Source organism: Emys orbicularis, chromosome 3, assembly GCF_028017835.1.
Source record: "Emys orbicularis isolate rEmyOrb1 chromosome 3, rEmyOrb1.hap1, whole genome shotgun sequence".
Classification (NCBI taxonomy): domain Eukaryota; kingdom Metazoa; phylum Chordata; order Testudines; family Emydidae; genus Emys; species Emys orbicularis.
This window is the reverse complement of record NC_088685.1, coordinates 6427140-6454221: the sequence shown is the minus strand read 5'-3', so window position 1 is coordinate 6454221 and position 27082 is coordinate 6427140. Positions and strand designations below refer to the sequence as shown.

General features: G+C 52.7%; 1 protein-coding gene across 3 annotated transcripts in view; it reads left to right on the top strand.

Annotated features, from left to right (window-relative positions):
* The window catches only part of EFR3B (EFR3 homolog B), a 68338-nt gene extending 48401 nt beyond the window's left edge, over positions 1-19937 (top strand). Inside the window, exons 9-21 of one of the 3 annotated variants that reach the window (XM_065400853.1) lie at positions 108-219; positions 4159-4210; positions 4994-5166; positions 6016-6091; positions 7885-8046; positions 11367-11498; positions 12652-12719; positions 13352-13479; positions 13985-14076; positions 16831-16879; positions 17703-17806; positions 18784-18833; positions 19366-19937. In XM_065400853.1, the coding sequence (XP_065256925.1) occupies positions 108-219; positions 4159-4210; positions 4994-5166; positions 6016-6091; positions 7885-8046; positions 11367-11498; positions 12652-12719; positions 13352-13479; positions 13985-14076; positions 16831-16879; positions 17703-17806; positions 18784-18833; positions 19366-19471 (1304 nt within the window). In that variant the 3' untranslated portion in view covers positions 19472-19937. Of the gene's footprint in view, positions 1-107; positions 220-4158; positions 4211-4993; positions 5167-6015; positions 6092-7884; positions 8047-11366; positions 11499-12651; positions 12720-13351; positions 13480-13984; positions 14082-16830; positions 16880-17699; positions 17807-18783; positions 18834-19365 lie in introns of all 3 variants that reach the window. The other 2 variants (XM_065400854.1, XM_065400852.1) reach the window with 2 other exon arrangements.
* The last annotated feature ends 7145 nt before the right edge of the window (positions 19938-27082 follow it).

Sequence of the window (27082 nt, the reverse complement as noted above, 5' to 3'; positions counted from 1 at the left end):
ATTGGCACGCGCGGGCGTCCGCTGTGGAAATGGGCACTGGGCGTGTGTTCCATCTGCGACTTGGCCTTGACTGTCTTGCATGGTCTTAGTGCTGTCTGTCTTCTCAGGTTCCTTTGCCAGCACCCTCCCCACCTATCAGAGGTCAGAGGTCATGCTCTTTATAATGAGCAAGGTCCCGCTGCCTTCTCTGCACCACGCTATAGACGCTGGAAAAGCTGGGTGAGGACAGATTTACTTCTCTTCGCTCCCTGCCCCTCCTGCGAAAAGGGAACCTTTCTCGGGTGACACACTGGAAGCTGCTCAAGAATTGGGTTTGGATTCGCTCTAGCAGGGATCCCTGGGGAAGTGTCCCCTGCCTCCCCAGCCATGCACCGGGCCAGACTTTAGTTCATATCCAGGACCAGTTTTCAGGAAGGCCTTTGACTCTTGGGGCCGCTCCTCTGATTCATTGTGCAGTAGAAAACGCCTTTCACCTCTAGGTCCCCGGTTCAAATCCAGCCTCCGGTGGTGGTAGGTAGTGTCCATCTGTGACCTTTATAAAATGAGCGGTGAAGCTCAGTCCAGCTTTTATTGGAGGAGAGCTCCCACCACAGCCGGTTCCCTTAGTAACAGAGACACCAAGGAGCGAGTGGGCCATGGAGACTCACGCCAGCCCCCTCGGTCAGTGCTTGGTGCGTTGGTAGGGCCGTGGCGAGGAAGCTTGCCTGGCCATTTCTGTGACTATAGAGGACTGCAGACTACCATGCTCTCCATCTGCATTCACCCTCCAAATTCCCTTTCAAAGCCTCTTTACGGTGCAATTAGAGAGGTGTGTGAATCCAGTGTGTCACGAGCAAAGGGTTTCCCTCTTCCTTCTCGCGCTTTGCTGTCTGTTCAGAATGTAGCTGCTGTATGTCACTGGAATCATTCTCCTGGGGCAAGAGAGCTTTAGGAGAGCAGAGCTTTAAAAAGAGCGGCCACGCTGGGTCTGACCAACGGTCCGTCTAGCCCAGTGTCCTGTCTTCCGACAGTGGCCAATGCCAGGTGCTTCAGAGGGAATGAACAGAACCGGGCAATTATTGAGTGATCCGTCCCCTGCTGTCCACTCCCAGCATCTGGCACTCAGAGCCTAAGGACACCCAGAGCATGAGGTTGCGTCCCTGCCCATCTTGGCCAATAGCCATTGATGGACCTATCCTCCATGAACTTATCTAGTTCTTTTTTGAACCCTGTTATGGTCTTGGTCTTCACAACATTCTCTGGCAAGGAGTTCCACAGGTTGACTGTGCGTTGTGTGAAGAAATACGTCCCTTTTGTTTGTTTTAAACCTGCTGCTCATTAAATGCTTTAATGCTGCATCTCCATCCTTTCAGGCAGACACGGCCACAGGAGACTAGTAGCGTCATCAGAATTAGCCATGTGGGTTTGCTTGACTATTCTGCTAGAGGCTGGAAGTGTGCGGAGGGCTAGGGCTTCGGGCAGGAGACTGAGTCAGGAATCCTGGCCGGTATTCCCCACCCCGCCACTGACTCACTGAATGACCTGGAGCAAGTCACTTATGGCCTGACGTTCGGGGGTGATGAGCACTCACAGCTCCCATTGAAGACAGTTTCCCCTGTCTCAACCCAGGGGGAATGATACCATGATCGCTAGCATCAGCTTGGCGATTAGAGACCGCTCTCCGGCCCGAGTGCAGGCGGCCGACCGCTTGAAGTAACTGACTCCAAAGGGGAGGGTCCATATATGTACATTGTAAATTCTGTGCTCTGATTTATGGGCCTGGCTCGTGGGGAAGTAAAGGGGCTGAATTTGGCCCTCAGAACCTAGTGCTAGAAGTCTGTAGTTCGGGTTCTAGAGAAGTCTGTCCTTCCCAGGAGGGGGAGGCATTATAGCTACAGACCACGACAGCTGGAGATAAGACGATGTCCCCATAGGTCAGGTCACAAGTTCAGCCTTGGCCAGTGACTAGAGCCGGGTACAAGTACAGTTGGGAAAGGGAATAAAAGCCAGGGATGCGACCTAAATCCAGAATAGCAGCCGCTCGCTGCTGAGCACAAATGGAGCTCCCCGAAGGGCCATCAGTGCTAGATGTCAGTCAGGCCCGGACAGTGCAGGAACTGCCTGGTCTCCTTTTAGTGACGAATGCCCTGCTTCTTCTAACTTGTCTTGTGGCTTAATTAGAAGAGCTTAAGGGAGCTAGAAGGACAAAGCCATGAAAGCAGGTCATAGATCTCTCTGTAGCTTTCCAGAGAGGTGGGCCAAGCTCTTGTGGTTCTCATTGTAGAAGGGGGCATGTCGGAGCTTAAAGCACCACTGATAACTGTGTGGTATTTAATGAAGCGCCAGCCCATTTGTGTTAACACAACAGCCCAGAGAGCAGCATTCACGCTCGTGGCTAGTTTGTGTGAAAAGCTTTTACCCCCAGCGAGTAGAATAATGCTATTTAGTTCTTTGCTATGGAAAAAAAATAGGAGACTAAGGGTACGTCTACACTACCCGGATCGGCGGGTAGTGATTGATTTATTGGGGATCGATTTTATCGCGTCTACACTAGACACGATAAATCGATCCCCGATCGCTCTGCCGTCGACTCCGGAACTCCACTGTGGCGAGAGGCGGAAGCGGAGTCGACGGGGGAGCGGCAGCGGTCGACTCGCCGCCGTCCTCACGGCCAGGTAAGTCGACCTAAGATACGCCGACTTCAGCTATGCTATTGGCAGTGTAGACCTAGCCTAAGGGAGATGAGGAACAAAACAGAAGAAACTGCTATTTGGAGCCAGGATAATGGCCCAAAGATGATACAGATGCTAGGCAAAGAGGTTTGGAGCATGGTGCTAGATTCACACCGCGACTAGACTGTTAGCACTTGGTGTGGAACAGGATTCATATGGACAGCCTCGTTTACACTGGTGTAACTCCCTTGACTTCTGCGGAGACACTCCTGATTTGCACCAGTGCAAGTTCAGAATCAGGCCCACTAACTTCAGGGCGGCCCCTGCTGTGAGGTCAGAATCAGGCCGGCAGCCCCTTGCAGGTGAAAGCCAGGCATTGCCATGCTCAGTGACTGTGACGGCAGACGGGAGTCACAGAAGCCGTTTAGCGCAGCTCCACTGTCAGCTGATCGGCTTCATCCCCGAGAGTTTTTACGTCTTACTAGACGCTGCGGGAAAGATGACGCTGACTCCGTGCGTGGGTGTGAACCGGCCCTTTACCCCAAAGGTTGCTCTTGCTCCTACGGAAGTCACAGCTCACAACTGAGCCTTGTGGGACGCGGCTTCCTGCCATGTGATTTAGCCTCGGAGTTCAGAGATAGAGGGCGCGGAGAGAAGTGTTGTAAATGGCTGAAGGACGATAGCGTTTTCCTGCAAACTCCCCGTGATGTTAATTAACCTAGGGAGCACGGACGGAGTTAAAACTCCAGCTGTGTCTACACTTAAAATGCTACAGTGGTACACCTGCAGCCGCACTGCTGTAGTACTTCCATGTAGCCACTCGCTGCTGTTAATCCACCTCCCCGAGAGGCGGTAGCTAGGTGGACAGAAGACCTGGTGCTGTCTACAGGGTGGTTAGGCTGACTTAATTGCATCCAGGTATGTGGATTTTTCACATCCCTGAGAGACTTCGCTAAGCCGATGTCCGCTCCCAGTGGAGACCAGCCCCCCATAGGGACCTCAGGATTCACCTCGAAAAATGAAATGCTGGAAACCTGGGTTGGTGCCTCGTTACAGAGCAGAGGCCAATGAATGCGTTACGCCCAAGTGACTGGTGAAAAGCTGGCGTGTCTCCACTGCACTCAGTCGTGTTGCACTGGTACAAGAATGAAGCCCGCAATCTGGAGAGCTTGATTGTGCAGTAACCGGGGGTGATTGCAGGATGACTGTCTGCAAATAGAAGGGTGTGAATGCTAAGGAGGGAGAGGAATTATGTCTGGTGGCCTGCAGGGGTCTGACTAGGAGCCAAGGGCAATGACATCTGTTGAGCAGCGAGTGCCCCAGTGTTAAGGTTAGTCCTGTGGCCACCGTTGCTTGAGCTGTTAAAACTCGCCTGGCTGAGACACTAGGAAATATCCCCTAGGGAACAATCCTGCCCCAGCCCTGGCGCGGAGAATAGACTGATTGCTTTGGGTTTCGGTACGTCTCATTCCAGGCAGAGTTCAACGTTGATTTTTGTCCCCCGCAGGGAGAATCGGAATCGCCTGACTCAGATAATGCTGCTGAAATCCCTCCTGCAGGTACGAACGGGGTCCCTTAGCAGGTGTGGCTGGTTTGGGAGTGATTGCCCACGTAGTCTCAGCACAGGCCTTGCCCTGGGACAGCTGGTGGCGGGCGGGCGGGCACCTGCTCGTCCTCAGGAAGGTTTGACTGCTCACCCTCATGCAAAGAACAGTACCCGTGTTCGAACCCAATGTACCAAAGCAAGGACTGGCTGGGTGGCTCTGTGGCTAGTACCCTGCTGTGCCACATGGGTTTGATTTCCAGTCCCTCTTTCTGGCGTTTCGAAGCTAGGGATGCTGTGTGAGTTGCAGGTGCAGCCCCGGCCTGCGGGCTGGAATAGTGGTCGCTGCCCTTCATGACAGTCTCTGCGCCAGCCCATCCCATAGCCTGTTGGGGGCTGCCTGGAAGCTCCCATGCCAAGCTGCTCCCTGTGCCACAAGGGGTTAAAGTGGAGCTCGGGCAGGTCCAGCGACTTTCTTCCACCCATCCCCCAGCTTTAGTAAATGCTTTTCTATAAATAAAATAAAATAAAAAAATAAATTAATGGAGAGATCCTATCTCCTAGAACTGGAAGGGACCTTGAAAGGTCATTGAGTCCAGCCCCCTGCCTTCACTAGCAGGACCAAGTACTGATTTTGCCCCAGATCCCTAAGTGGCCCCCTCAAGGATTGAACTCCCAACCCTGGGTTTAGCAGGCCAGTGCTCAAACCACTGAGCTATCCCTCCCCCTATCCATGGGACGTTTCTCCCACTGGCTAATATCCCCCTTCTGCTCTCCCTCCACCTTGTGCAACCTGCAGGTCTCCACGGGCTTCCAGTGCAGTAACATGCTCACGGCCCTGCCCAGTTCTTTCCTGGACAGGCTGCTCTCGACCGCACTGATGGAAGACGCCGACCTGCGTCTCTTTGTCCTTGAGATACTGATCAGCTTCATTGACCGCCATGGAAACAGGCCCAAGTTTTCAACTATCAGGTGCGTTGGCGTGTTTCACGCGGAAGGGTTGTGGCTGGGATCAGCCTCTGGTTTTCCGTCGGGCACCTACGGGTGGTGGTAGCACCTACACATGTTACAACAGGCATATACGCGCCCTTTAATGCATGTTTCCTGAAATTAGTATAGTCCTTTTTCCAAAAATTAAGTTTTAATGTTCGTAAAGAAATGTCGAGAGGCATAATCTGGGGGTGTAATCCCAGGACTGGGAACCAGCTGGTCCTGCTGCTGATTTCCTCTGGGATGCTGAGCATTAATCTTCCCGTGCCTCAGTTTCCCTTTCTGTAAAATGGGGATTGATACTCGCTGTTCTCACAGGGGCTGTTGTGAAGATTATTAATTAATGCCTGTAAAACCCTTTAAAGATGAAACCTATCTAGTACTCCTCCTACTGCCTGTGTTCATGTCACAGAGCCTAGATGCCCAACCTAATACCGCATTGATTAGGAGCCTTACAGAACACAGAGACCAGATACTCGGTCGGGGAGTTTACAGTTGAGATGATGCTGTTACATACAAGTGACGGTAACTGCAAACAAGCGCAGGGGCGGGAATAGGACAGGGCTACTGCTGATGAACTATGGTCAGGCGATAGCTTAGTGTTTTACATCTCTTAATAGCTCAGTTTTCTTTAAAAATATGCCACAGGCCTCCAGCGTCGGTTCTTGCCAGACTAGTTTACTCCCTGTAGGTGGTGCTGTAGCTGGGCGAGTGGAGGAGGAGATTTGTATTCTACCAAGAAGGCTAAGGGAAGGGCAATTCTCTTCCTCCTACAATATTCCGCTGCATCTGGGTCCTAGATTTCCCTTCCCCTTGTCTCTTTAACTGTAGCACCATCAATGACATCTCTGTCCTGAAGCTGAAAGTGGACAAGTGTTCCCGCCAAGATACTGTCTTCATGAAGAAGGTAGGTGCTGGGGCTTGTTTGATGGTAGCAGCTGGCCGGCTCTTGTGCCAGCTCACTCTCCCACAAAACGCATGTGACACGGATAAGGGGTGTGGCCCGGTTCCCCATGTCATGGAGCAGAGTGGCTGAGAAGAGAGGAAAGATCTCAGTCCACCCGTGCCTGGGAGCACCCAGTGATCGTGTGAGATACACTGACTGGATTCTAATAGCTGATCTCCACTCACTGCCCCATGAATGTTCTTTTGCATCCCCAGACCATCCATTAAAAGCAACAAAGAGTCCTGTGGCACCTTAAAGACTAACAGATGTATTGGAACATAAGCTTTCATGGGTGAATGCCCACTTTCGGCATTCACCCACGAAAGCTTATGCTCCAATACATCTGTTAGTCTTTAAGGTGGCACAGGACTCTTGGTTACTTTTTACAGGTCCAGACTAACACCGCTACCCCTCTGATACTTGAGACCATCCATTGTTTTCTCTTATGAGGTGATCCCCCCCCAGAATCCTTTGTGCTGTTTCACAAAATGCTGTAGTACCTAACACTGTGTGCACTATTGAGCGGTAGATTGTCAGAGGCAGCATTTACCTTGGATAATTTCACAGCTACAAGTAATCTTACAATGATCATTGACGCAATGTCCTGCGCTGCATATTCCCCATTGCAATAGAGTAAATGAACCTACTTCTACCCACCCATTCAATCATTGCAACTACCACAGAATCCCAAGGCTCTGAAAACTCTATCTAGTAAGTTACACATGTGCCTTCTGTTCATTGATGTTCTGGTCCCCTCATTTGTATAACAGGGATTCTACCCTGTTTAAACGCACAAGATTTCCTTTGCAACTAGAAAAGCGAGTTCAAGTTGACAATGAAATCTTAGGACTGGAGAAACTCTGGATTCCTCAGACATGATGCTGAGGTGGTGATCCTGAGGTTGAAACCCACGGCTTCTGGCAGTAGGAGAATAAGCTTCCACATCCCTGCTGATCTGCCCTGGGGGTGGGGGAATAGGCAGAAAGGACTCACCGCAGTTTTATAGCATCCGTCTCTTAATGTGAATCTGCACAGGCAGCTGCCTAGTGGAGCCAGGATTTGGTGATGAGTTTCTGTACGGACCACTGGGGAAATCCATGGGTTGTAGACCCAGTGTGACAGGGGGCCCTCAGGAGCGACCAAAACACAACCAATAAGGAACCTAGTTTGAAACATTGGATAGGAAGCTAGAGGAAAGCCGGACGGCAAAGGGCATGCAGCCTTGCGCCCCGGCTTAAGACAGTGCTTGCATCCCTTCAGTGGGCCTGGTGTGCTTTCTGAACTGGGGATGTATTTTGGAATCAGGAGCCAGGCTCTGAGATGTGCTGAGTTGAGGGGTCTCGGCTCCTTACAGAAGGTGCTCGGCCTCTCGCAGTATCAGACTCCAATGGCAGAACTGTTCCCCTTGAACGTCAGATTCTGCCCGTCGGAGCTGTAGATGCCACTGAAGGCAGAATGCAGTGGCTCCCCACAAACAGAGTTGCCATAGGGCTAATGTGTCTAGTACTTAGCGAAGGCTGGCTAGAAGCACCTGCTACTGTGACTTGTGCTGTGTTTGGCTGGCTCCTGTTACGCCTCTCCAATGAGAACCTGTGATTTTTGCCCCAAATCCCTAAGTGGCCACCTCAAGGATTGAACTCACAACCCTGGGTTTAGCAGGCCAATGCTCAAACCACTGAGCTATCCCCCTCCCCCCAACCTGTATTTCCCCTGGGCTCCATTTACATGGTGCCGTGCTCTCTTCTCTCCGGCAGCATTCCCAGCAGCTCTACAGACACCTCTACCTGACGAGCAAAGAGGAGAGCAACGTGCAGCAGCACTACGAGGCGCTCTACAGCATGCTGGCACTCATTAGCATCGAGCTGGCCAACGAAGAGGTGGTGGTGGACCTGATCCGCCTGGTGCTGGCAGTGCAGGTAGGATCGTGTGAGCAGTGCAGGGGCCTGGAGGCGGGGCCCCCAGCGTAGAGGGCTCCTCTCCCCTCGGTGCAAAGAGGGGATCGACGCAGGGACCTCAGCTAGGCATGGAGCAGACAGACCAAAGTGGTGTAAATTCCACATTGGCTAGTGGGTGAAAAGAAATTTACCAGGGCTGGATTCTGGGCTCTATTATGTTGCTTGACTTAATGGAGTTTTACACTGGCCCAGTGGAGATCAGGATGTGGCCCCATGTCTGTAATGCTTACCTTCCCCACATGGATGCTGAGATATTGAATTAGGGAAGGCCCACGGGGTTACTCCAGATTTTTATCCATGCAAATGAGATCCAGGTTTGGCTCAGTGCGGCGAGGTTGGTACAGTTCATGTTCTGAGGGGCTGCAGGAGAGCAGTGTGATGTGGGACTCCTGGGGGAATTCTGCGCCACTGCGCATGCGCAGAAATATCCCCCTCTGCAGATTGTCTTTGCTTCCCCACAGAAAAATGTTTTTTTGTGTGGAAACCAAGAGAAGCTGCACCAGTGCACACTCACCCCTCCCCGGCAGCATGGGCGTGTCTGTTCAGGCAGCCGGGAGAGAGATAAGTCAGTGCAAGGGGAAGTGTGGGGATCTGGGGATTCCCCGGCTGCCCAGGGACATTAGTCCTGGCTGGACGGGGGAAGAGAGGGGGAGGAGGAGGACGACAGAGTCAGAGTTCCCTCTCCCTTGCACGGGGCAGCTGGGGCTGGGTCAGATCTTCCCTCCCCCCCACAGTGCAGAGCTTCCTGCAGCTGGGGGAGGGTCTTGGAGGTTGAAGAGGCTCTGCGGGGTGGGGGGGGTCTGGGTGCAGGTGTGAGGCTCGGCAGAGGGGGTTGGGTGCCGGTGTGTGTGTCTGAACGCACAGGGGTTGGGTGGACAGGGGGAGCAGCCTCCCATACAGTGACCCCTCCCCCCACTTCCTGGCCCCATTGCTCCTCAGCCCTTGCACCTAATCCCCCTGTCAAGCCTCACACACCCCTGCACCCAGAACCCTCCCACCGAGTCCCACTGAGTGACACCCACTGCATCACTAACTCCCCCCGACACCCAAACCTTCACCTCCCTAAGCCTCACCCCCTGCATTGGGAGCCCCCTACCCCACTGAGCCCCAGCCAGCTGTTCTCTGACCCCCACCCCACCAAACCCACTCCCCCAGCACCCTGATTTCCCCCCCTCCCCGAGCCCTAACTACCTTCACCTGGACTCCGCGGCAGAGTTCCATTCCCCCTGACCCAGAACCCCGCAATGAGCCCCTGTGCATCCAGATCCCCCCCTGCACCCTGTAACCCCCCCCCCCGGCTGAGCTGCCTGCATCCAGCTTGCGCCACACAGAACCCCGATACTCGTGAGGGAATTCTGTACCAAACCTTAAAATGTTTAGAATTCTGCAAAATTCCGCATGTTTTATTTGTCAAAATAACACAGTAACAATATAACCACACCATTTTCAATTATTTTGGTAATTTATTTCAAAATACACCTCTACCCCGGGTGTATAACGCTGTCCTCGGGAGCCAAAAAATCTTACCGTGTTCTAGGTGAAACCGCGTTATATCGAACTTGCTTTGATCCGCCAGAGTGCGCAGCCCCGCCCGCCCCGGAGCGCTGCTTTACCGCGTTATATCGGAATTCGTGTTATATTGGGTCATGTTATATTGGGGTAGAGGTGTACTTGTCAGCAAATAATTGAAAATGGTGTGATTATATTGTGTTATTTTGACAAATAAAATATGCAGAATTCTAAAACTTGCACAGAATTTTTTAAATTTTTTGGCGCAGAATTTCTTCGGGAGTAATATGGGAATTACAGCAGCACTTTCATTCCGCCCCCTTGGTTTGTAAGTTCCGCCATCTTAGCCTTGAACACAGTCAAGTTTCAAAATCTGAATGAATATTTGAGAACCGTTTCTCTTCCATGTTCGCCCAGGCAGTACCAACCCCTCTTCTCTTTTAGCCTTTCACTGCGATTAACATTCTAATATTCTTTTATTTCTCCGCATCGGGTACCTAGAAGCCGTTGGGTACCTTAAGACAATGGAATAAATAGCAATACAAAAATGAACCAGTAAATGCAACGTAGCCAGTAAACCCAGACTGGAAAACAAAACACGAACGTGACAGCAGCCCTGCCCTGCCACTCACCTATCGCACACACACATGGCAGTGAGCAAAGCCACCTGGTAATAAGGTGGAAACCTAGTGCCGTATGTTCGACAAATGCAGACGAACTTAGCTACTACCGTTCTGTGATGGATTGATTTCAGTGGAACATTTACTTAATAGTAGACAGAGAAGATGCATGAAGTGGTTAAAGGGACATCCCGCTTCTGAGCCTAAATCAGTGTGGCACGTAGACATCTCAGCATTTGCCCACACGGGGCTAGCACTGAGGTGGAGAAGCAGCTATATGGGCTCTCCCCTCCCCACTCAGTTCACATGGTTTTGGACCACCCACTAGGATGTTCATATCCCATCCATGTTGTAGGCTGCTGGCCTGGCTGCCCAGGAAGGAACCAGCGTCACACCGGAGTCTATTTCAGGCCCTGAGCTTTATTTCTTCCGTGTAAATTCAGCACATCAGTCATCTCTTCCCGGCTAACCAGGGGTCTTCTGTAGGGGCCTCTCTATTGCCTTCAGCTTTCCACCATCCGACTTCCTTGCCACAGGAACCAATCTTGCGCCAGTAGCTCTCCATCCCAACTGAGCCACTGGCTGGCTTGTAGGCTCACCTGATGGCTGGCTGGGAGGCAGCTGATCCGTCACAGGCATAGGCACCGACTCGGTGGGTGCTCTGGGGCTGGAGCACCCATGGGGAAAAAAACAGTGGGTGCTCAGCAACCACCAGATACAGCTGATCCGCGGGGCTGTGGATCAGCAGTTTGTCAGCTGGGGGAGGGACTTGGGGGAGGGCAGCAAGTGGGGACCTTGGGGGAGGGCGCAGTGCAGGGGCAGGAAGAGGTGGAGCGATGGTGAGGCCTTGAGGGAGTGGGCAGTGCGGGGGCAGGAAGAGGCGGAGCGAGGGTGAGGCCTTGGGGGGTGGGGGCAGGGCCTCGGGGTGGAGCATCCCCAGGGAAAAATAACAATCAGTGCCCATGGTCACAGGCGAGACTGGGCCGAACTCCCCTTAAAGTGCCAGCCGCCCTGTCACACCTTTTTTGGTCCCAACCCCTGCCAGTTAGTTTGCTGTCTCCCCATCCGCCTGTCATTGCTTGGCTAACAAACTAACCCGCTCCCTGGTCTGGCCCATGCTGACGGGTCTCTCCCTGTCCGTGGGCTTTGCAGGAGATCGCCCAGATCAACGAGGATAACCTGCCTGTGTACAACCGCTGCGCCCTCTATGCCCTCGGCGCCGCCTACTTGAATCTGATCAGCCAGCTCACCACGGTGCCCGCCTTCTGCCAACACATCCACGAGGTCAGTGCGGCTTGGACCCCCCCTCGGCTCTTAGCTGTACGCTGTGGGGGGTGGAGGGAACCCGGCTCTCAGTGGGAGACATGGCTTCCAGTGGCACAGTTACCTAGCCAAATCCGTGGCTGGTGGAACTCCCCCAAGGTCTGTAGTGTTACACCAGACACTGACCTGGCCCTAGATCACCAGGTCAAATCCAGCCCAGGTTGAAAGCTACTGAAAATCATGCCTGTTGGCTGGGCTGTGTGCAGTGAGTTTGGAGGGTCTCGGTCAACTGTGACCAGAGAGAACATAAGAATGGCCATACTGCGTCAGACCAAAGGTCCATCCAGCCCAGTATCCTGTCTACAGACAGGTGCCCCAGAGGGAGTGAACCTAACAGGTAATGATCAGTGATCTCTCTCCTGCCATCCATCTCCACCCTCTGACAAACAGAGGCGAGGGACACCATTCCTTACCCATCCTGGCTAATAGCCATTAATGGACTTAACCTCCATGAATTTATTCAGTTCTCTTTTAAACCCTGTTACAGTCTTGGCCTTCACAACCTTCTCAGGCAAGGAGTTCCACAGGTTGACTGTGCGCTGTGTGAAGAAGAACTTCCTTTTATTTGTTTTAAACCTGCTGCCCATTAATTTCATTTGGTGGCCCCTAGTTCTTATATTATGGGAACAAGTAAATAACTTTTCCTTATTCACTTTCTCCACACCACTCATGATTTTATAGACCTCTATCATATCCCCCTTAGTCTGCTCTTTTCCAAGCTGAAAAGTCCTTCATCAGGAAATCCACCCCCGCAGGTAGCACTTACTGGTCCCCTCGCTGATTGTCTCAGCGGGGAAGCTGAAGACTGAATTCCCCTCCCACTCTGAGAGAGGGTCGCTCCAGGGCAGGGTGGAGGCAGGCCTGGTGGTGAGGTAGGGTGTGTGTGTGTGTGGGGCGGGGGCTTGTGCTGCCTCTGCCCACGCAGCGCCTGTTCTGGGGGTAGCTAGAGGATTGTTGTCTCCAGGGCTGTCCGTCAAGCCCCTGTCCCCAGCACTAAACTGGCCTCAACGAAGAAGTCTGAACGTTCGGTTCCCATGGATGTTTGCTAAGTTGGTTAACTTGCCGCATGGAGGACAAGCCGCTGACAGGTTCTCTTCCCTCCCCTCCCCGCTAGGTCCTCGAGACGAGGCAGAAGGAGGCGCCATACCTACTCCCAGAAGACGTGTTTGTGGAGACGCCCCGGTAAGTCCCCCTGCTGTAAAAGGCACTTGTCACCCTTGGTTTGAGCTCCGAGCGGCGGCAGAAATCCTGCTGCACCTGTCAGAACCGTCGCCTGCAGTTGTGCGCTGACCAACTGTGGCCCTTTATAATTCTCCATTAGCAGCCTTTGTGTGGGTTCGAATTGCCAGATGAGTTGAAGGAGGAATCCTGGAGAAGCAGCTGCCAGTCATTTCCTTTCCCTTGGGTCCTTCACTGAGTCAAGAGACCGTGCATCAGCTCTCTCCCCGGGTGGTGGCATCTCCTCTTCCAGGCAGAAATGGCGAGGGGCCTGGTTCTGATCTTGCTCAGACCAGGGTGACTCTGCTGTTGCTGGTGTGAATCAGAGGAGGATCATGGTCAGAGTCTTCTGTGCCCACCTGAACTGATCTGGCTGTCTGGGAGGGAGATAGAGCAGTCCCAGTCATAGAATCATAGAAGATCAGGGTTGGAAGGGACCTCAGGAGGTCATCTAGTCCAACCCCCTGCTCAAAGCAGGACCAACACCAATTGTTCACCTGGAAACCCTACAGGCCACTGAAAAGCAAGGGCCTAGGTAACCCAAACTACAACGTGCCAGTGTCGTCACCTGTTTTCCTCCCTGTTCAATCACGCAGGCTGACGAAGAGCCTGGATCACTTAGTGCCCGAGGTCTTCTTCCGACAGAGCAAGATCAGCGAGGTGCTGGGAGGAAGCGGTTATAATTCAGACCGGCTCAGCACCCCCTACATCCCCCAGCTGACAGGTATGGTACAGAGTATCCCTGCTTGCTGCGGCCTTTTCCATTGCAGTGCCCTGCCATGCAAGCGGCATGGCTCAATTGCTAGCTTCCGAGATTCGAGTCCTTGCTTTGCCGTAGACTCCCCGCGTGACCTTGGTCAAGTCACTTAGTCTCTGTGCACCACCTGTACCATGGGGATAACTGCACTGGCCTGCCTCACAGGGGGGCTGTGAGCAGGAATGCATTGTGAGCAGCTCTGACGCTATGGCAGCAGGGGCCAAATAACTACAGGAGAGAGAGAAGTAGAACCGTAGGGTCAGAAGGGACCTAGTCTACTCCTTGCTGGGACGCAGGATTTGTTGGGTCTAAACCATCCCGGTCAGATGGCTCCAGCCTCCTTCTGAAAACCTCCAGCAAAGGAGCTTCCACAACCTCTGCATCCTTCCCTCTTCTGACCCAGACAGCCCCCCTCCCAAACGGTGTCTCCCCTCTCTGCCTTCCTGACGGGTTGGCTCCCCCTGTTTTCCAGACGAAGATCGGTTGTCCAAGAGGAAGAGCATCGGCGAGACCATTTCTCTTCAGGTCGAAGTGGAATCGAGGAACAGTCCCGAGAAAGAGGAGGTACTGTGGGCTGCCCGTTGGCCGCCTGCTCAGGCCAGCCTGAGAACTGTCCTTGTCATTACACCATGTCACCAGCAGGAGGGGTGGTTTTTGTGGCTTGCCTAGACGGCTCCTCTGCCGGTGCCCAGTGTCCTGAGCCGGCTGGATCGGCAGGGGGGCGCTTGCTTGGGACAGCCATTTTCCTATCAAACCTAGGGATGGCAGAGCCCTATTAGATCATGCAGGGTGAACCCGCAGGGAGACGATTTCCTGCCTGGGAAGCTTTTCCTGCGGACGTTTCCCTGAGCCCATTACTTCTAGCCCCATCCAGAACATTCTCTTCCCCCCCCTCCCCCAGTGCTTACAGAGTGTTCCCATCTCCCCAAGCGCGGGTGCTGTGCAGACAGCCTGTGTGTGGGCAGCTCTTTCATCTCCCCTCATCGTTCCCTTCCGCCATCCCCCGGATTGTTTTCCCCCTTCTTTCCACCGGGTTGAGATCTTGGCAAAGACCCGCTCCCATACGCCCCTCCCTGCTTGCCTGGCATCTGAGATTCGCTGTTCACCAGCCGGGGACTTGACTCCATGTTGCACTTGTGGTTAGAGAGAGACGCAGGGCTTGGCTACGCTTGCGAGTTAGAGTGCATTAAAGCAGCCCCGGGCGCCCTAACCCACGACTCATCCATGCTGGCAAGGCACGTAGAGCGCTCTGACTCCACGGCTAGAGCGCTCCTGGTACTCCACCTCAGTGAGAAGCATAACGCTTGGTGCGCCTCGGCTTAAACGCCCGGGCATCAGTGTGAACGAGGAGTTGCATTACTGCGCTCTGATCGGCCTCCAGAAACGTCCCATAATCCCCTGAAGTCAAGTGGCCACTCTTGTCATTGTTTTGGAATCGCTGCAGGAATGCGGATATGCCCTTTCAAAGCTCCGTTTCTGACAGCCGGCTGATTATCTGCTCCGGGGCAAAGCATCCATTAGTGTGGAATGCTGTGTGTGAAAGAGAGGCAGGGCGGAGGGGGGATCTGCTGCTGTCTGAACTTGCGAGACAGCACGCTGACATGTCTCAGCCCCCCAAAAACCCACTCTCTCCCCCCACATACACACAACACACTCCCTGTCACACTCCCCTCCCCCGCATTTGAAAAGCACTTTGCAACCACTTGCATGCTGGGATAGCTACCACAATGCACTGCTCTGTGGCCATTTCAAGAGCTGCTAATGTGGCCACGCCAGTGCGCTTGAATCTGAGTGTGGACACACTGCAGCGCTTTCCCTCCTGCGCTCTCCGAGGGCTGGTTTAACTCACAGCGCTCTACATCTGCAAGTGTAGCCAAGCCCTCAGTCTAAAACCTCCCTGAAGCCCCAGGATCTTCAGAGAATTTGGTCTTAATACAGATCCTCGCTGGGGTTCCAGCTATGTTGAATGCACAGGATCTGTGGGAGCGAAATACCTATAAAAGACAAGCCCGAGCCTTCCCCCTGGTGCTAAACATTCCCATCTCCTGACCTGCATTCTCTCCGCATAAACTCCTGTTTTAACAGGATAATGTGACATACTTAAGCACCGTATAATTTTTCATTAGTATGCCCGGCCGAGCACTCTGTGTCTGCGTCTGGGCGCTGCAGGCCATGAGCGATGGGGTAATAATTCACTCCTCATGTGTTCAGCAGGGCGAGGTGAACAGGCCTTGTGCTCACCAGCGTCCTACGCACGAATTATTACAGCCTGACGCCCCTCTTGGCGGCCAGGGCTGGGTAATCACGGCTCGTGTCCCATCCTTGGGGGGAGGGGGCCAGAAGAGCTCCCACGTGGCGGTTCTCTCCCGCATTTACCTTCCAAGAGCGTGTTTGATTGATTGCTTCGCTCTCTGAAAGCCACTGCTTGGGCAGCTGCTTCTTGTTTATCCTTTTCCATAGACTCTGGGCTTCCTACCTGTCGGCCCTAGGGTGACCACCCGTCCCGAAATGGGCAGGACAGCCCCGAAATGTACATTTCATGTCCCGGTCCTGGATTCCCTGTGGTGCCCCTGCGCCTGCCCAAGGCTCCGGGGCGGTGCCAGCCTCTTCCCGTGTTGGGGGGCTGAGGTGGGCCTTAGCCCCCGCCCCTTGCCACAGGGCCCTGCCCCTCCTTTCTCACCCCCACCTCCCGAGGCCCCACCCCTGGCCATGCTATAAGATGGAACCAGGCCATTGTAAGAGCCACCTGGAGAGTCCCGCACCCATCACCTGCCCTAGGCAGTGCACCCTAGCGGGTGGGGATATGGTCCAGGGGCTGCTCTCAGGCACTCCAGCCCCCTGACCAGGGCAGGTGGAGGGTCTGGGGAGCCACAGGGTGGCCCGGGCTCCCTGGGCAGCCGCTCTTACCATGGCCTGACTCTGGCTTCTGGCCTGGCTAGGGGGCGGGGCCTTGGGGGGGGGAAAGAGGAGGACCAGGGGGTGGGGCCTCTGGGGGAGAGGAGGAGCAGAGGGTAGGGCCACAGAAGGGGCGGGGCTCCTGCATGTGTCCCGCTTCTGCCTTTTGAAAAGGTGGTCGCCATAGTCGGCACCTTCATAGATTTTAAGGCCAGAAGGAACCATTGGACCATGTAGGTTGACCTCCTGTATAGTGCAGGCCATTCAATTTCACCCAGTACCCCTGTCTTGAGCCCCGAAAGGTATCGCCTCCTAGTGGTAAGCCACACTACTGGAGGAATCAAGACCCTAGAACCACATGGTCTGTTCCTGAAATGAAATAGCCCTGGAGGTATAATCTTTGTTTTCTTGCCCTACCCCTAGAGAGCCCCCGCTGAAGAGATCACGTACGAAACCCTGAAGAAAGCAATTGGTAAGTAACTGAGCGATCTTTCAGAGTGCCACAGAGTTTAAGGCCAGACCGGGACCATTAGATCATCTTGTCTGTCCCTCTGCATGCCACAGGCTGTACATTATCACCCAGGTGCTGCTATGTTAAGCCTAAGTTAGTCTGCACACAGAGGAAAGATCGAGCGGTGTTGGTCACATTGTGTGGGTGTCCAGGGGGTGTCAAACATCCCCTCTTTCTGTTGTTCTGCTCCATGAACATGACTGGAAGTGTCAGGGCACAAATTCTGCCCCAGGCCCACCGCACTGCTGGGCCAGCGAGTCTCTCACAGCGAGACCCCTTTAGGGCTGGAGAGAGGGCCAGCTAATGGTCTGAGCACAGGACTGGGAGCCAGGAACTGCTGCCACTGACTCTCTTTCTGACCTTGGGCATGTTGCTTAAGCCAAAGTTTTTCAAATGTGTCCTTTGATTTTTGGGGTGTGTCGGTGTCTGGGGGCCCAGATTTTGGGGTGTGTCAGTGCCCAGAATGAGACACGTGGGGCCTGATTTTCCAAGGGTGCTGAGCCCCCCACAAATCCAAATACAGTAGCTGTGCAGTGTGGCGCTCAGCCTGCTCTCACCACCTGGCATGCAGGGGAGATGAGGAGTGGGGGAAGGCACTGCTCTCCAGGTATTCTCTGCACCCCAGGGCGCATAGCAGAGCATGCGATCCCCTGGGGACTGGGCAGGATCTGGGCATGGCCCCAGAACCCATGAACAGAATGACTGAGACTCTGGGCCTGTGTGCCTGGCGCTGCGCAGAGCTTTTTCACCATTGCTTTGTCGTCCCCCCCGGGTGCTTTAGTAGACAGCGTTGCCGTGGAGGAGCAGGAGCGGGAGAGGAGGCGGCTGGTGGTGGAGAAGTTCCAGAAAGCTCCTTTTGAAGAGATTGCGGCTCACTGCGGTGCCCGGGTGAGTCTCTGCTTTTGGCATCTCACCCACCAGCTCTGCATTGCCGTGGAGATGACGTAGACTGGGAGGACGTGCTGAGCCCGTCCCAATGGGTCATAAAACCAAAGCGTAGCACACTGCAAAGTGTGGTTCCTACCCCGGCTAATGGCTGATTTGCTAGCAGATAACACCCTTTTGCTGCTACCCGCCAGCTAAGCTATTCCTTTAGCTCACGTGGTGGAGACCGATGTTGTAGTATGTTCCGAGTTCAAACCCTGTGGGTGACGCATGGGAGAGGTGGTTGTGACAGCACAGGAAGCCGTCAGCTCCCTGAAGCTGTGAGACCTCCAGAATTAGGTGGTCTTCGGGAGTGAATGATATTTAGACCTTTCTGCTGTAAATACCCTGAAGTCCCTTATGCCTCAGAGATAAGGATCTCATCTGCCACAATTGAAATGCAGCCAGCTCGGGGGTGGAGCGGAGCAGCTCTCAAGCAGCAGACAGCACCATTGCACTGCCCTTTAGGACAGGAAGTGGAGAATCCCATATCCAATTAAAACCACAGCAGGGAATTATCCAAGTCTAAATTTGGCCAGGGCACCTTGCTCCTGTGAAACATGTCAGGGAAACGTTAACGGCCCCAATTAGTCTGGACTCCAGATCCCAATCTCCTATGAAAGCTGGGATCTCAAAGCACCACTTCACACCATGCTGCAGTGTTGGTCAGTTCAGACGCAGGAGGGAAGCATGGTACCTGCATCACCAGCACCACTTCCGGCTTTCCGTAGCTGTCCTGTGGAGGCGCCCTGAGGACTCTGGGTGAAGGAGTGTGTCCCACAGTCGCCTGCCCTGGCGCGCTGCAGCACTATGCACCCTGCTGTGCCCCGCACAAGCACTTGCAGAACGCAGACCCGAAGCGATGTGTCCGGGCGCTGCAGTTGTAGCGAGCTCTGCCGGGGCGCGAAGCCTCCGCTTAATGGAATTGTTGTTTCTTGCAGGCCTCGCTGCTGCAGAGCAAGCTGAACCAGATCTTTGAGATCACTATCCGGTGAGCGTCAGACTTTTTGGGGAGAGGACAGTCGGGGGAGAGGGCTGTCAGCAGTTTGCAAGGGGGGATCAGGCAAGCGGAGTACACAGGACAGCAGCTGCAGTGGGGGAAGGTGCAGAGATGCCACCAGTGAGTGCAGCAAGATCAGCCTCTCCATTGTATCAGACCTCACCGTCATTCCCTTTGCCTCTGATCTGCTTCGGATGGTTCTCTCCCATGTTCCCAACTCCCCAAAGTTGTCAGTGTCTCCGCTGGGCTTTAGACCCCGGCATGCCCCCTTGTCCTCTCCAGTTTGGCCCTAATGTGGAGGCACTAGGTTGGATTTGTGCCTTCACATCAGCTGAGTGGTGATCAGTCTTCACCTTCGGGTAACACGGTGACCGGCTCCTGAGTTGGGAGGGGGAAAGCGTTTGCAATCTTCACAGCGAGTCAGAGTTGGGCAGAACCACTGGCCGGGCTGGGTCCTGTTTTTCCAGTTTGATGAAATGTGGGAGTCCACCTGTAACTCTCCCCTCTGTCTCTGACATTCCAGACCACCCCCGAGCCCGTCTGGTACCATCACGGCGGCTTATGGCCAGCCCCAGAACCACTCCATCCCGGTGTACGAGATGAAGTTCCCAGATCTCTGCGTGTACTGAGTCGAAGCGCATGCCGAGAGAAGGCCAAGCCCTGATGCAACTGGAGCCAAGGGGGAAACGCGCCTTCTGCATGAATAAAAACGAGTCTCTTGAAGAACTCAATAACCCCTCTTGGTGGACTCTTTGGCAGTCTTCCCTCTTCCAGAGCTACGTGGCCCGAGACCACCCCATGATCCTTCCGCCATTTACACAAATCGAATGTACTTTTCTTTGCCACCCTATTTCTTCTCAGCTACTTTCACCTCCAGGATTTGACAATGCATGAGACTCAAGAACTTTCAGGAAACCGTTTCAGAGCCGTGACTCCAGCAGTGAGAAGTCGGGGGGGGCAGAGGGGTAGCTGGGTTTTGCTTTAGCTTCCCTTTTTAGAAGCGGGTGAGACTTTTGTGGAGGGGGTTAGATCTCACCCCGGAGAGAGTGTGTTTGGCGTGTTGATGTCCCACTACATAAAGCGGACCTATGCCAGTGACAGTGTCACTCACGTTTATCTGCCTTTGGTCAGGTTAAGGGAGTTCTTTCTTAGCAAGGAGCTGCTGTCCAAACTTGAGGTCTTCTGTATTTTAAAGCCAGACTAAGTGTACTTGAAAGTAGGACCCAAACTTGTTGCGAAAGGTGAATCTTAGTTGCCTTAAGACAGTGTAAAGCAGCCAAAGAGGCAGGTTGACCCAAGACATAAAATTAGTCATCACAGTTGGATGCATATTTAAAAAAAAAGGTTATTTTTGTGCCGCCGGGTCCTACACATCGGATGCGTATTTGCTTTTCCAGTAATGCTGATTTAAGAAGACACAGGGACTGATTGACAGATAAGTACAATCAAGGCAAACACCCTTAACTTTTCCTGCATGTTCTCAACTGAAAGGGAAATGGCTCCTGTCATGAACCAGCTTGTGTGTGTGTGTCTCCCGCTCCATGGAGTGGGAGCCTAGAAGCCGAATGGCTCAGCCCTATACTGCTAACAGCTAAAGGAGATTCTCTGTTAGAGCCAAGTGGCAGGGGGTCGTGAGCTTCTGGAGGAGGAGGACTCGCTCTGTGAGCCAATCTAAGTTGCCAGTAGTGCGCAGCTGATGGGGAGACCCTTTAAGTCCTAGGCGGTTACAGATTCGTTGCATACCTGATTTTTAAAATCCATGTTTCAGTGGGAATTGTCCTGTGGAGGACCCGGGCCCTGATCCTACAGGCCGTGGGTGAGGGCTGTACTGATGTGCAGGCAGGACTAAGGGTGGGACAGCCTTGGGGAATCCAGAAAGAAGCAGCAGCAGGAGTGAAATGGGAATGGAGGGGAAGGCGCATTAACCCTTTGAACTCTGGCATTTCCACTGTCCGTGCTGCGTACAGGCAGTTCAGGGAGTGCATGGAGGCACCTACTCTAGTTAAGATGATTATTACCCCCCATTTTCACATGAGCCCAGAGCTTCTTTGGGGTTGAAATTTCCCATGTTTGGGCTCTGTCTCACTCTTCATCTTTCAGCAAAATCCCTCTGGCAAAGGGACCTAAAATAAAATGAAAAAATTCTGTTTTCTGAACAATTCCAAACGGTTAAAGCAACAACACTAGGCTACAGCAAAAACAGCTGGTGCGTGGCAGAGGAGGGCCTGTCATCTGCCAGCTTCAAAACCGGAGTTCAAAGGAGTATCCCATCCTACACCTGCCCCTGGATTCTCCCTCCAATCGTGGCTGTATAATCACATTTTCTTCTTTCCCCCAAATGTTTTCCTTTCCCCTAAAAACGTACTCCTAATTTGCCATCTGAATTTGTCTAGCTTCAGCTGTCAGCCTTTGGACCCCGTTAGACTGTTCTTTGCTAGATTCAAGAGCCCGTTTTTAAATATTTGCTCCTCATATAGGTGCTGATAGACTGTGATCAAGTCACGCCTTAATCTTCTCACTGTTAAGCTAAATAGATTGAGCTCCCTGCGCCTATCAGGTTTTCCAATCCTTTAATCATTCTCACGGCTCTTCTCTGACCCCTCTCCAATTTATCAACATCCTTGAATGGTGGGCACCAGCGCTGGGCACAGGATCCCAGCAGCGGTCGCACTAGCGCCAAATACAGTGGTAAAATAACCTCTCTGCTCCCACTCAAGATTCCCTTGTTTATGCATCCAAAAATTGCATTAATCCTTCTGGCCACAGCGTCACACTGGAAGCCAATTATCCATGACCCCAAAATCTTTGTCAGAGTCACCGCTTCCTGAATAGAGGCCCCCATCCTGTAAGTATGGCCTGCAGTCTTTGTTCTGAGATGTATGGATCTACTGAGGCCATGTCTACACAATCTTGTGCCAGTTTTATGAAACCATTTTAGTTTCATTGGTGCAAGCGCCTGTGTAGGGACACTCTCTTAGGCTAGGTCTACACTTGGGGGGGGGGGGGGGGGAAGGGGTTGACCTAAGATACGCAACTTCAGCTACGCAAATAGCGTAGCTGAAGTTGGCGTATCTTAAGTTGATTTACCTGGCCGTGAGGACGGCAGCGAGTCGACCACTGCCGCTCCCCCGTCGACTCTGCTTCCGCCTCTCGCTGCGGTGGAGTTCCGGAGTCGACGGCAGAGCGATCGGGGATTGATTTTATCGCGTCTACACTAGACGTGATAAATCGATCCCTGATAGATCGATCACTGCAGGTAGTGTAGACGTACCCTTAGTTTGGTTTGATTGGGCTAGTTCAGTTTAGCCTCCATTTGTTCTGGACTGATAAATAAGCCTGGTTTAAACCGGCGTAAGAATGTCCATACAGCTTTTCGCAGCGGTTTAACTAAATCGGCATAAAATGGTGTAAAATGCACACCAAGCACCCGATTCTCCCCTGCCTTGCAACTTGTGCCGTCATTGACACCTGTGCAAAGTGAGAGCTAAGTGGGTGAAAATGCTGCCAGATCCAAAGGGCAGAGTTTTACAGGCACTTTGCACAGATGTGAGTGATGTCACAAGGGGCTAGACGGGACAATCAGACCTGCTCTGCTGCTCAACACACAAAGCAAACAAACTGACCAGGCAGAGATCAACCATTCCAATCTCTGTTGGAACCATCGGAGAGAAAAGATTTTCAGACAGAAATGTGATTTATTATGTGGGTGAAAATTCCTCCCTTCTGAAACTGCTCAGCGTTCAGTTTCTTGGGAGGTGATAATTCCTCCAGTTCTCAGTTGTCCGAGTAGAAAAGACGTGAGTTTGTAATGTAACAAAAAACCAGTATGGAACAGAACCCCCTTTTCAAAGAATACCCCCTTCAGGCCGCCTTCTTTCGTCATAAAAAAACAAAAGGTCACACAGCCACTCTTCCCACCCTTTGCATCGAGGGGAGTGTGTTGTTTTTGTTTTTAACATACGGCCCTGATAGGGTTTATTTTAATTATCTGTATTAGTTAAACATATCTGTTGCTACGTGTCCTGTTAGAGAAGGCAGGTCAATGAAACACACCTTGCGACTGAAGCAGAAAAATGGTCCTTGATTCCAGGAGGAGTTGGTTGCGCGGTCTCGGACCACGCCTGGAGAGGGTTCTGTCCCGGCCCAGATCAGCTTTACTCTGAGTTTAGCCAAGTAAACGCTGCGGGGTGGTGCAATTCTAGCAGCCCAGGCCGGTATTCGGGACCATTTCCCTTCAGCAGCAGATGCGTCAGAAGGCAGAGAAGAGACTTGGGTCTGGCACTTTATGGCCCCAAATCTTGTCCTCCCCACCTCCGGACCACACCGTGCCTGCTGGTAGAAGGCAGTGGAGCTGGGGACGGGGGGTTCTGCAGTGCAGCTCACAGAGAGTCTGTCTCGGAGGCCAAGCCTGGCCTCTCTGCAGCACAAGGGGCCCATCTGCCCAGGCATGTTGGGTGCCTCTTGCAGGGTGGGAATCTAGCTCGTGGATCGGGATGGGCATGGGGCTCTTGCCAGTGTAGGTGGAGCAGCGGCTGGAGCCCAAAGCCCAGTTACTCCAGCTTTGCACCAGGAAGGCAGCCAGGGAGGAGGGAGTGGAAACGTGAGGGCTAATAGTGCAGCCAGGGCTCAGCTACTGGGGCGATGGGCCTCAGGCGAGGTCGGTCAGAGATAGAAAGCAGCAGGCCGGTTTGTCACCGGAACTTTCCGTAGGAGGCCAAATCTAGCTCTCCCTGGCATGGATGGTCAAGGCCCACAAGGCCTGAGGAGCTGCTGTTTCTGGTGCGGGGGCAGAACAACGCTGGGTGGGGAGGTTTTAGTGGAGGGACGTCACGTGGGATTGGACAGCTGCTGCCCCCAGATGTTCGCCCACGTGAACAGCAGACGCACACGCCGTGGCTAGTGGCTCAGATCACCTGCCCTCTGAGGAGGAGGGTGAGCTCCCCTGTGGCACCAGCCCCTCCAAGCGGTTTAACCTGATGCGTTGAGCTGCGCCAAGGTGTAGACTCAGTGTAGACAAAACCCTGCTTTGAACCTGCCTTTTTCCCTCGGGGACAGGGTCTGGCAGCGCTGCCTGCACCTTGGCAGCAGAGCACGAGGCGATGTCTGGCTGTGGAGGGGCCCACATGCCAGCTGCCATCTCCGAGCAGCAGTTTCTCCTCCAACCCTCCACTAATCTCCCTAGGTGCCCCTTGTCCCCCAAGATTCTCCTTCCCAGGCTCTATCCCCAAATCCCTCTTCCAGACTCAGACTCACAGCCTGACTTCTCCGCTGCCCCTGACCCCTCCGGTATCCTGGTCACCACAGGCTCCCCCGGCTGCCTCCCCTGACTCCAAAGCCTTCCTTGCTGTGGAAGGGGAGAGTCCATGGGAATCCAGTCACCCCTGCTGCTGTTTGGGGCACCCTGAGGTGGCTATTTCTGAAGCATCCCATGTGGAGCTGGATGAACTTGAGCAGCAAGTGGTTTTTGTTTTTTGAGGGGCAGGGGGAATGAGCAGGTCTTGGGGGAGAAATGGGAGATTGTTTATTGTCCAAGCAAGTGGGTGAGATTTCTGGGGTCCCTGGCAAAGTGCCAAGGTGCAGCCCTTGGCATCCCAATTTTGGACGCCCCTTGCAGTAAAAGGGGAAGTTAAGGCCCAGATGAGAACTCAGAGTGAAACTCTAATAGAGAGAGGAAAGGAGAGAGTGTGTGAGCGGGTGCACCACTGCTGTCTATTGGAAAGAATCAGAATGGCTCAGCTGTGTGTCATAAGCTCCATACTGCAAACAGCGAATGGGGAATCTCCTTTAGCCCAAGGGGCGGGGACCTGTGCTTGTGAAGCAGGCAGTTCTGAGTTTTATCCCTGCTTGGCCCTGTGAAGCTCTGAGTGCAGACGGTGTGCGGCAGAGTGGCAGCTGCGAAGTCCTGAACTGACCATGGGTTTGTTAAAACCGTTAGTCGCTCATTCTTCCGAAAAATTCCTTTCATTTGTGGCACTTCCCCGGCTGGAGTGAGCCAGTGGTGACCCCTTGGGTCCCCCCTCAACTTGCCTCAAGGGGAGAGCAGAAGGAGTGGGATGCAGAAGCAGCATTTTGCTTTTTTCCTCAGGGAGAACCCCCTTACTCAGACATTCTGTAAGATGTGCCGGCCTCTCTTCTGATGGCTGTGTGTTGGGTGAAGCGTCACACTCCATTAGTAACTGTCTGGGACTGGCAGCTCAGGAGTGGAGCTGAAAATTTGAGAAAACGGGAGCATCGTGACCCGACACAGATACAGCATTTAGCTGGGGGGACGAGGGTTGTTTTATTAGTGAGGCTTCCTGTCCCGAAGTGGGAACAACTGGTGTAACTAACGTACGTACTTAGAATAACTTAGAAAAATCTGAACGACTGCCTCCCTATAATCCCTGGAAATACATACAAAGTAAGTGCTCGGTCTAGAGGACAGGAAAGGCTGGGTGGTGAGACTGCATTGTTGAAGCAGGTTGCACTCAACGGGAATAACTGTAGTAGGAGCCTCTCCCATTAGAGCGGGTCGAAGGCTGTTCTTGGGAAAATGGGGTTTTGTTAAAATTTTTCAAGAAAAAGTTGGGTGAAAAAAATTCTTTTTTGTTTAAATTCAAAACAAAAAACAGAAAAAACGCCAAAGTTTTTCCTTTCAAAGCTGCGAGAAAATGCCCCCTTTTTGGCTACCCCTCCCTTTCCCACTACAAAATTAAGGGGGGAAAGTTAAAAAGTGAGAGAAAATAACACCTTCGCACCTCAAAACTTGTATTTTCTTTCCACTTTTGGACATCCCGTCTCTTTAGGTGAGAGAAAATAACAGAAAATAACACTGACTTTTTTCCTCCAGGAGGGGGAGGAAAAACGGGGTGTTTTTTTTTCCTTACCCAAATGAACCAAAACACTTCAAACTGAAATTTCATAAACCCCCAAATTTGTGCAAAAATTCTGAACAAAAATAAAATATGCAATTAAAAATAATTAAACTAAGTAAAAGACTCGGTCCAGTTAGCTCTATATGGTAATTAGGAAGCTAGATTTGGCCTTTATGATAGTGCTGGTACTGCCCCACCATAATACCGTGCACTCCCATGACCATTATTCATGAGCTCACCTTTTTGTTCAGAGGGAAGGATGAGTGCGTTTGGGACGCAGTCTCCTCGTCTAGGCCACGTTGTCCTGAGACTCGGCAGCGATCGCATGGATTCCATTTCTGATCTCCGTGTCTCCCCACTTCTCAGCCGTCTGGGATCACGAGTCTTTTAGAAGCAGGAAGCAGCATCTCGGATTTCTTCTAACCTGCCCTAGAATCCAGTGAAAGGAAAGGGTGTGGGGAAGGTATGGAGCAGTGCTCAATTTGTAAAGAAAGAGGCGCGGGGCTCAAGCAGTTTTTTTACTTTCATAACTCATGCAGCAGGGCCAGAGGTGCCGGAGCTAGGAACTGCTAAGGAGCCCCGGCACACATTACACTGGCATGGAGACACAGTAGGGCATTGCCTACATGGCTGCAGCTCCACTGGTGACCGCACAAGTATAAACAGCGCTCAGGAGGCTGTTGGATTTTCTAGCAGTCTCATCTGAACTTGCCCTGCATAGGGTTAGACAACACAGGGTTAAAATGTCAGCGGTTGGTGCATACTAGTGCAATCACTGATTGTGTTGCAGTGCGAGTGCAACCGTGGGAGATCTGAATAAAAATGCCAGTGTAGATACAGCCTAGGACTTGTGGTCTACCCAAGGCAAACCAAATCAAGAGTATCCTTCCCAGTTCACTGCAAAAATCTCATGTGTGGGGGTTACTTGCAATTGGTCAGTTAAATCACATGGTACTGATTCAGTTTCCTGATTGTGCAAGTGCACAAGCAAGCACTTCCCGGTGCCGGTATTCGTATGTGCAAATTTAAAATTTTATTCCCGTGACGGTTCATGCTAGTAATGTTTGGTCGCTCAAATTCTCATGGAAAAATTCACCCAGCTCTACCAACAATGGGACAAATCTTGAAGTCCTTACTTGGGTTTGTACTTGGCCAACTTCCCCTTAAAGGCAATGGAGGTTTTGCCTCAATAAAGACTTCATGGTTTTGCCCATTATTTGGCAGGAGTAACAGAAGCATCCTGCAGAATGGGTTGGATAGTGGGACAAAAAATCAGAGACGGGACATTGGAGTAGGTGGACGATTGGCCATAGGGTGACCAGATAGCAAATGTGAAAAATCAGGACAAGGGGTGGGGGGTAATAGGCGCCTATATAAGACAAAGCC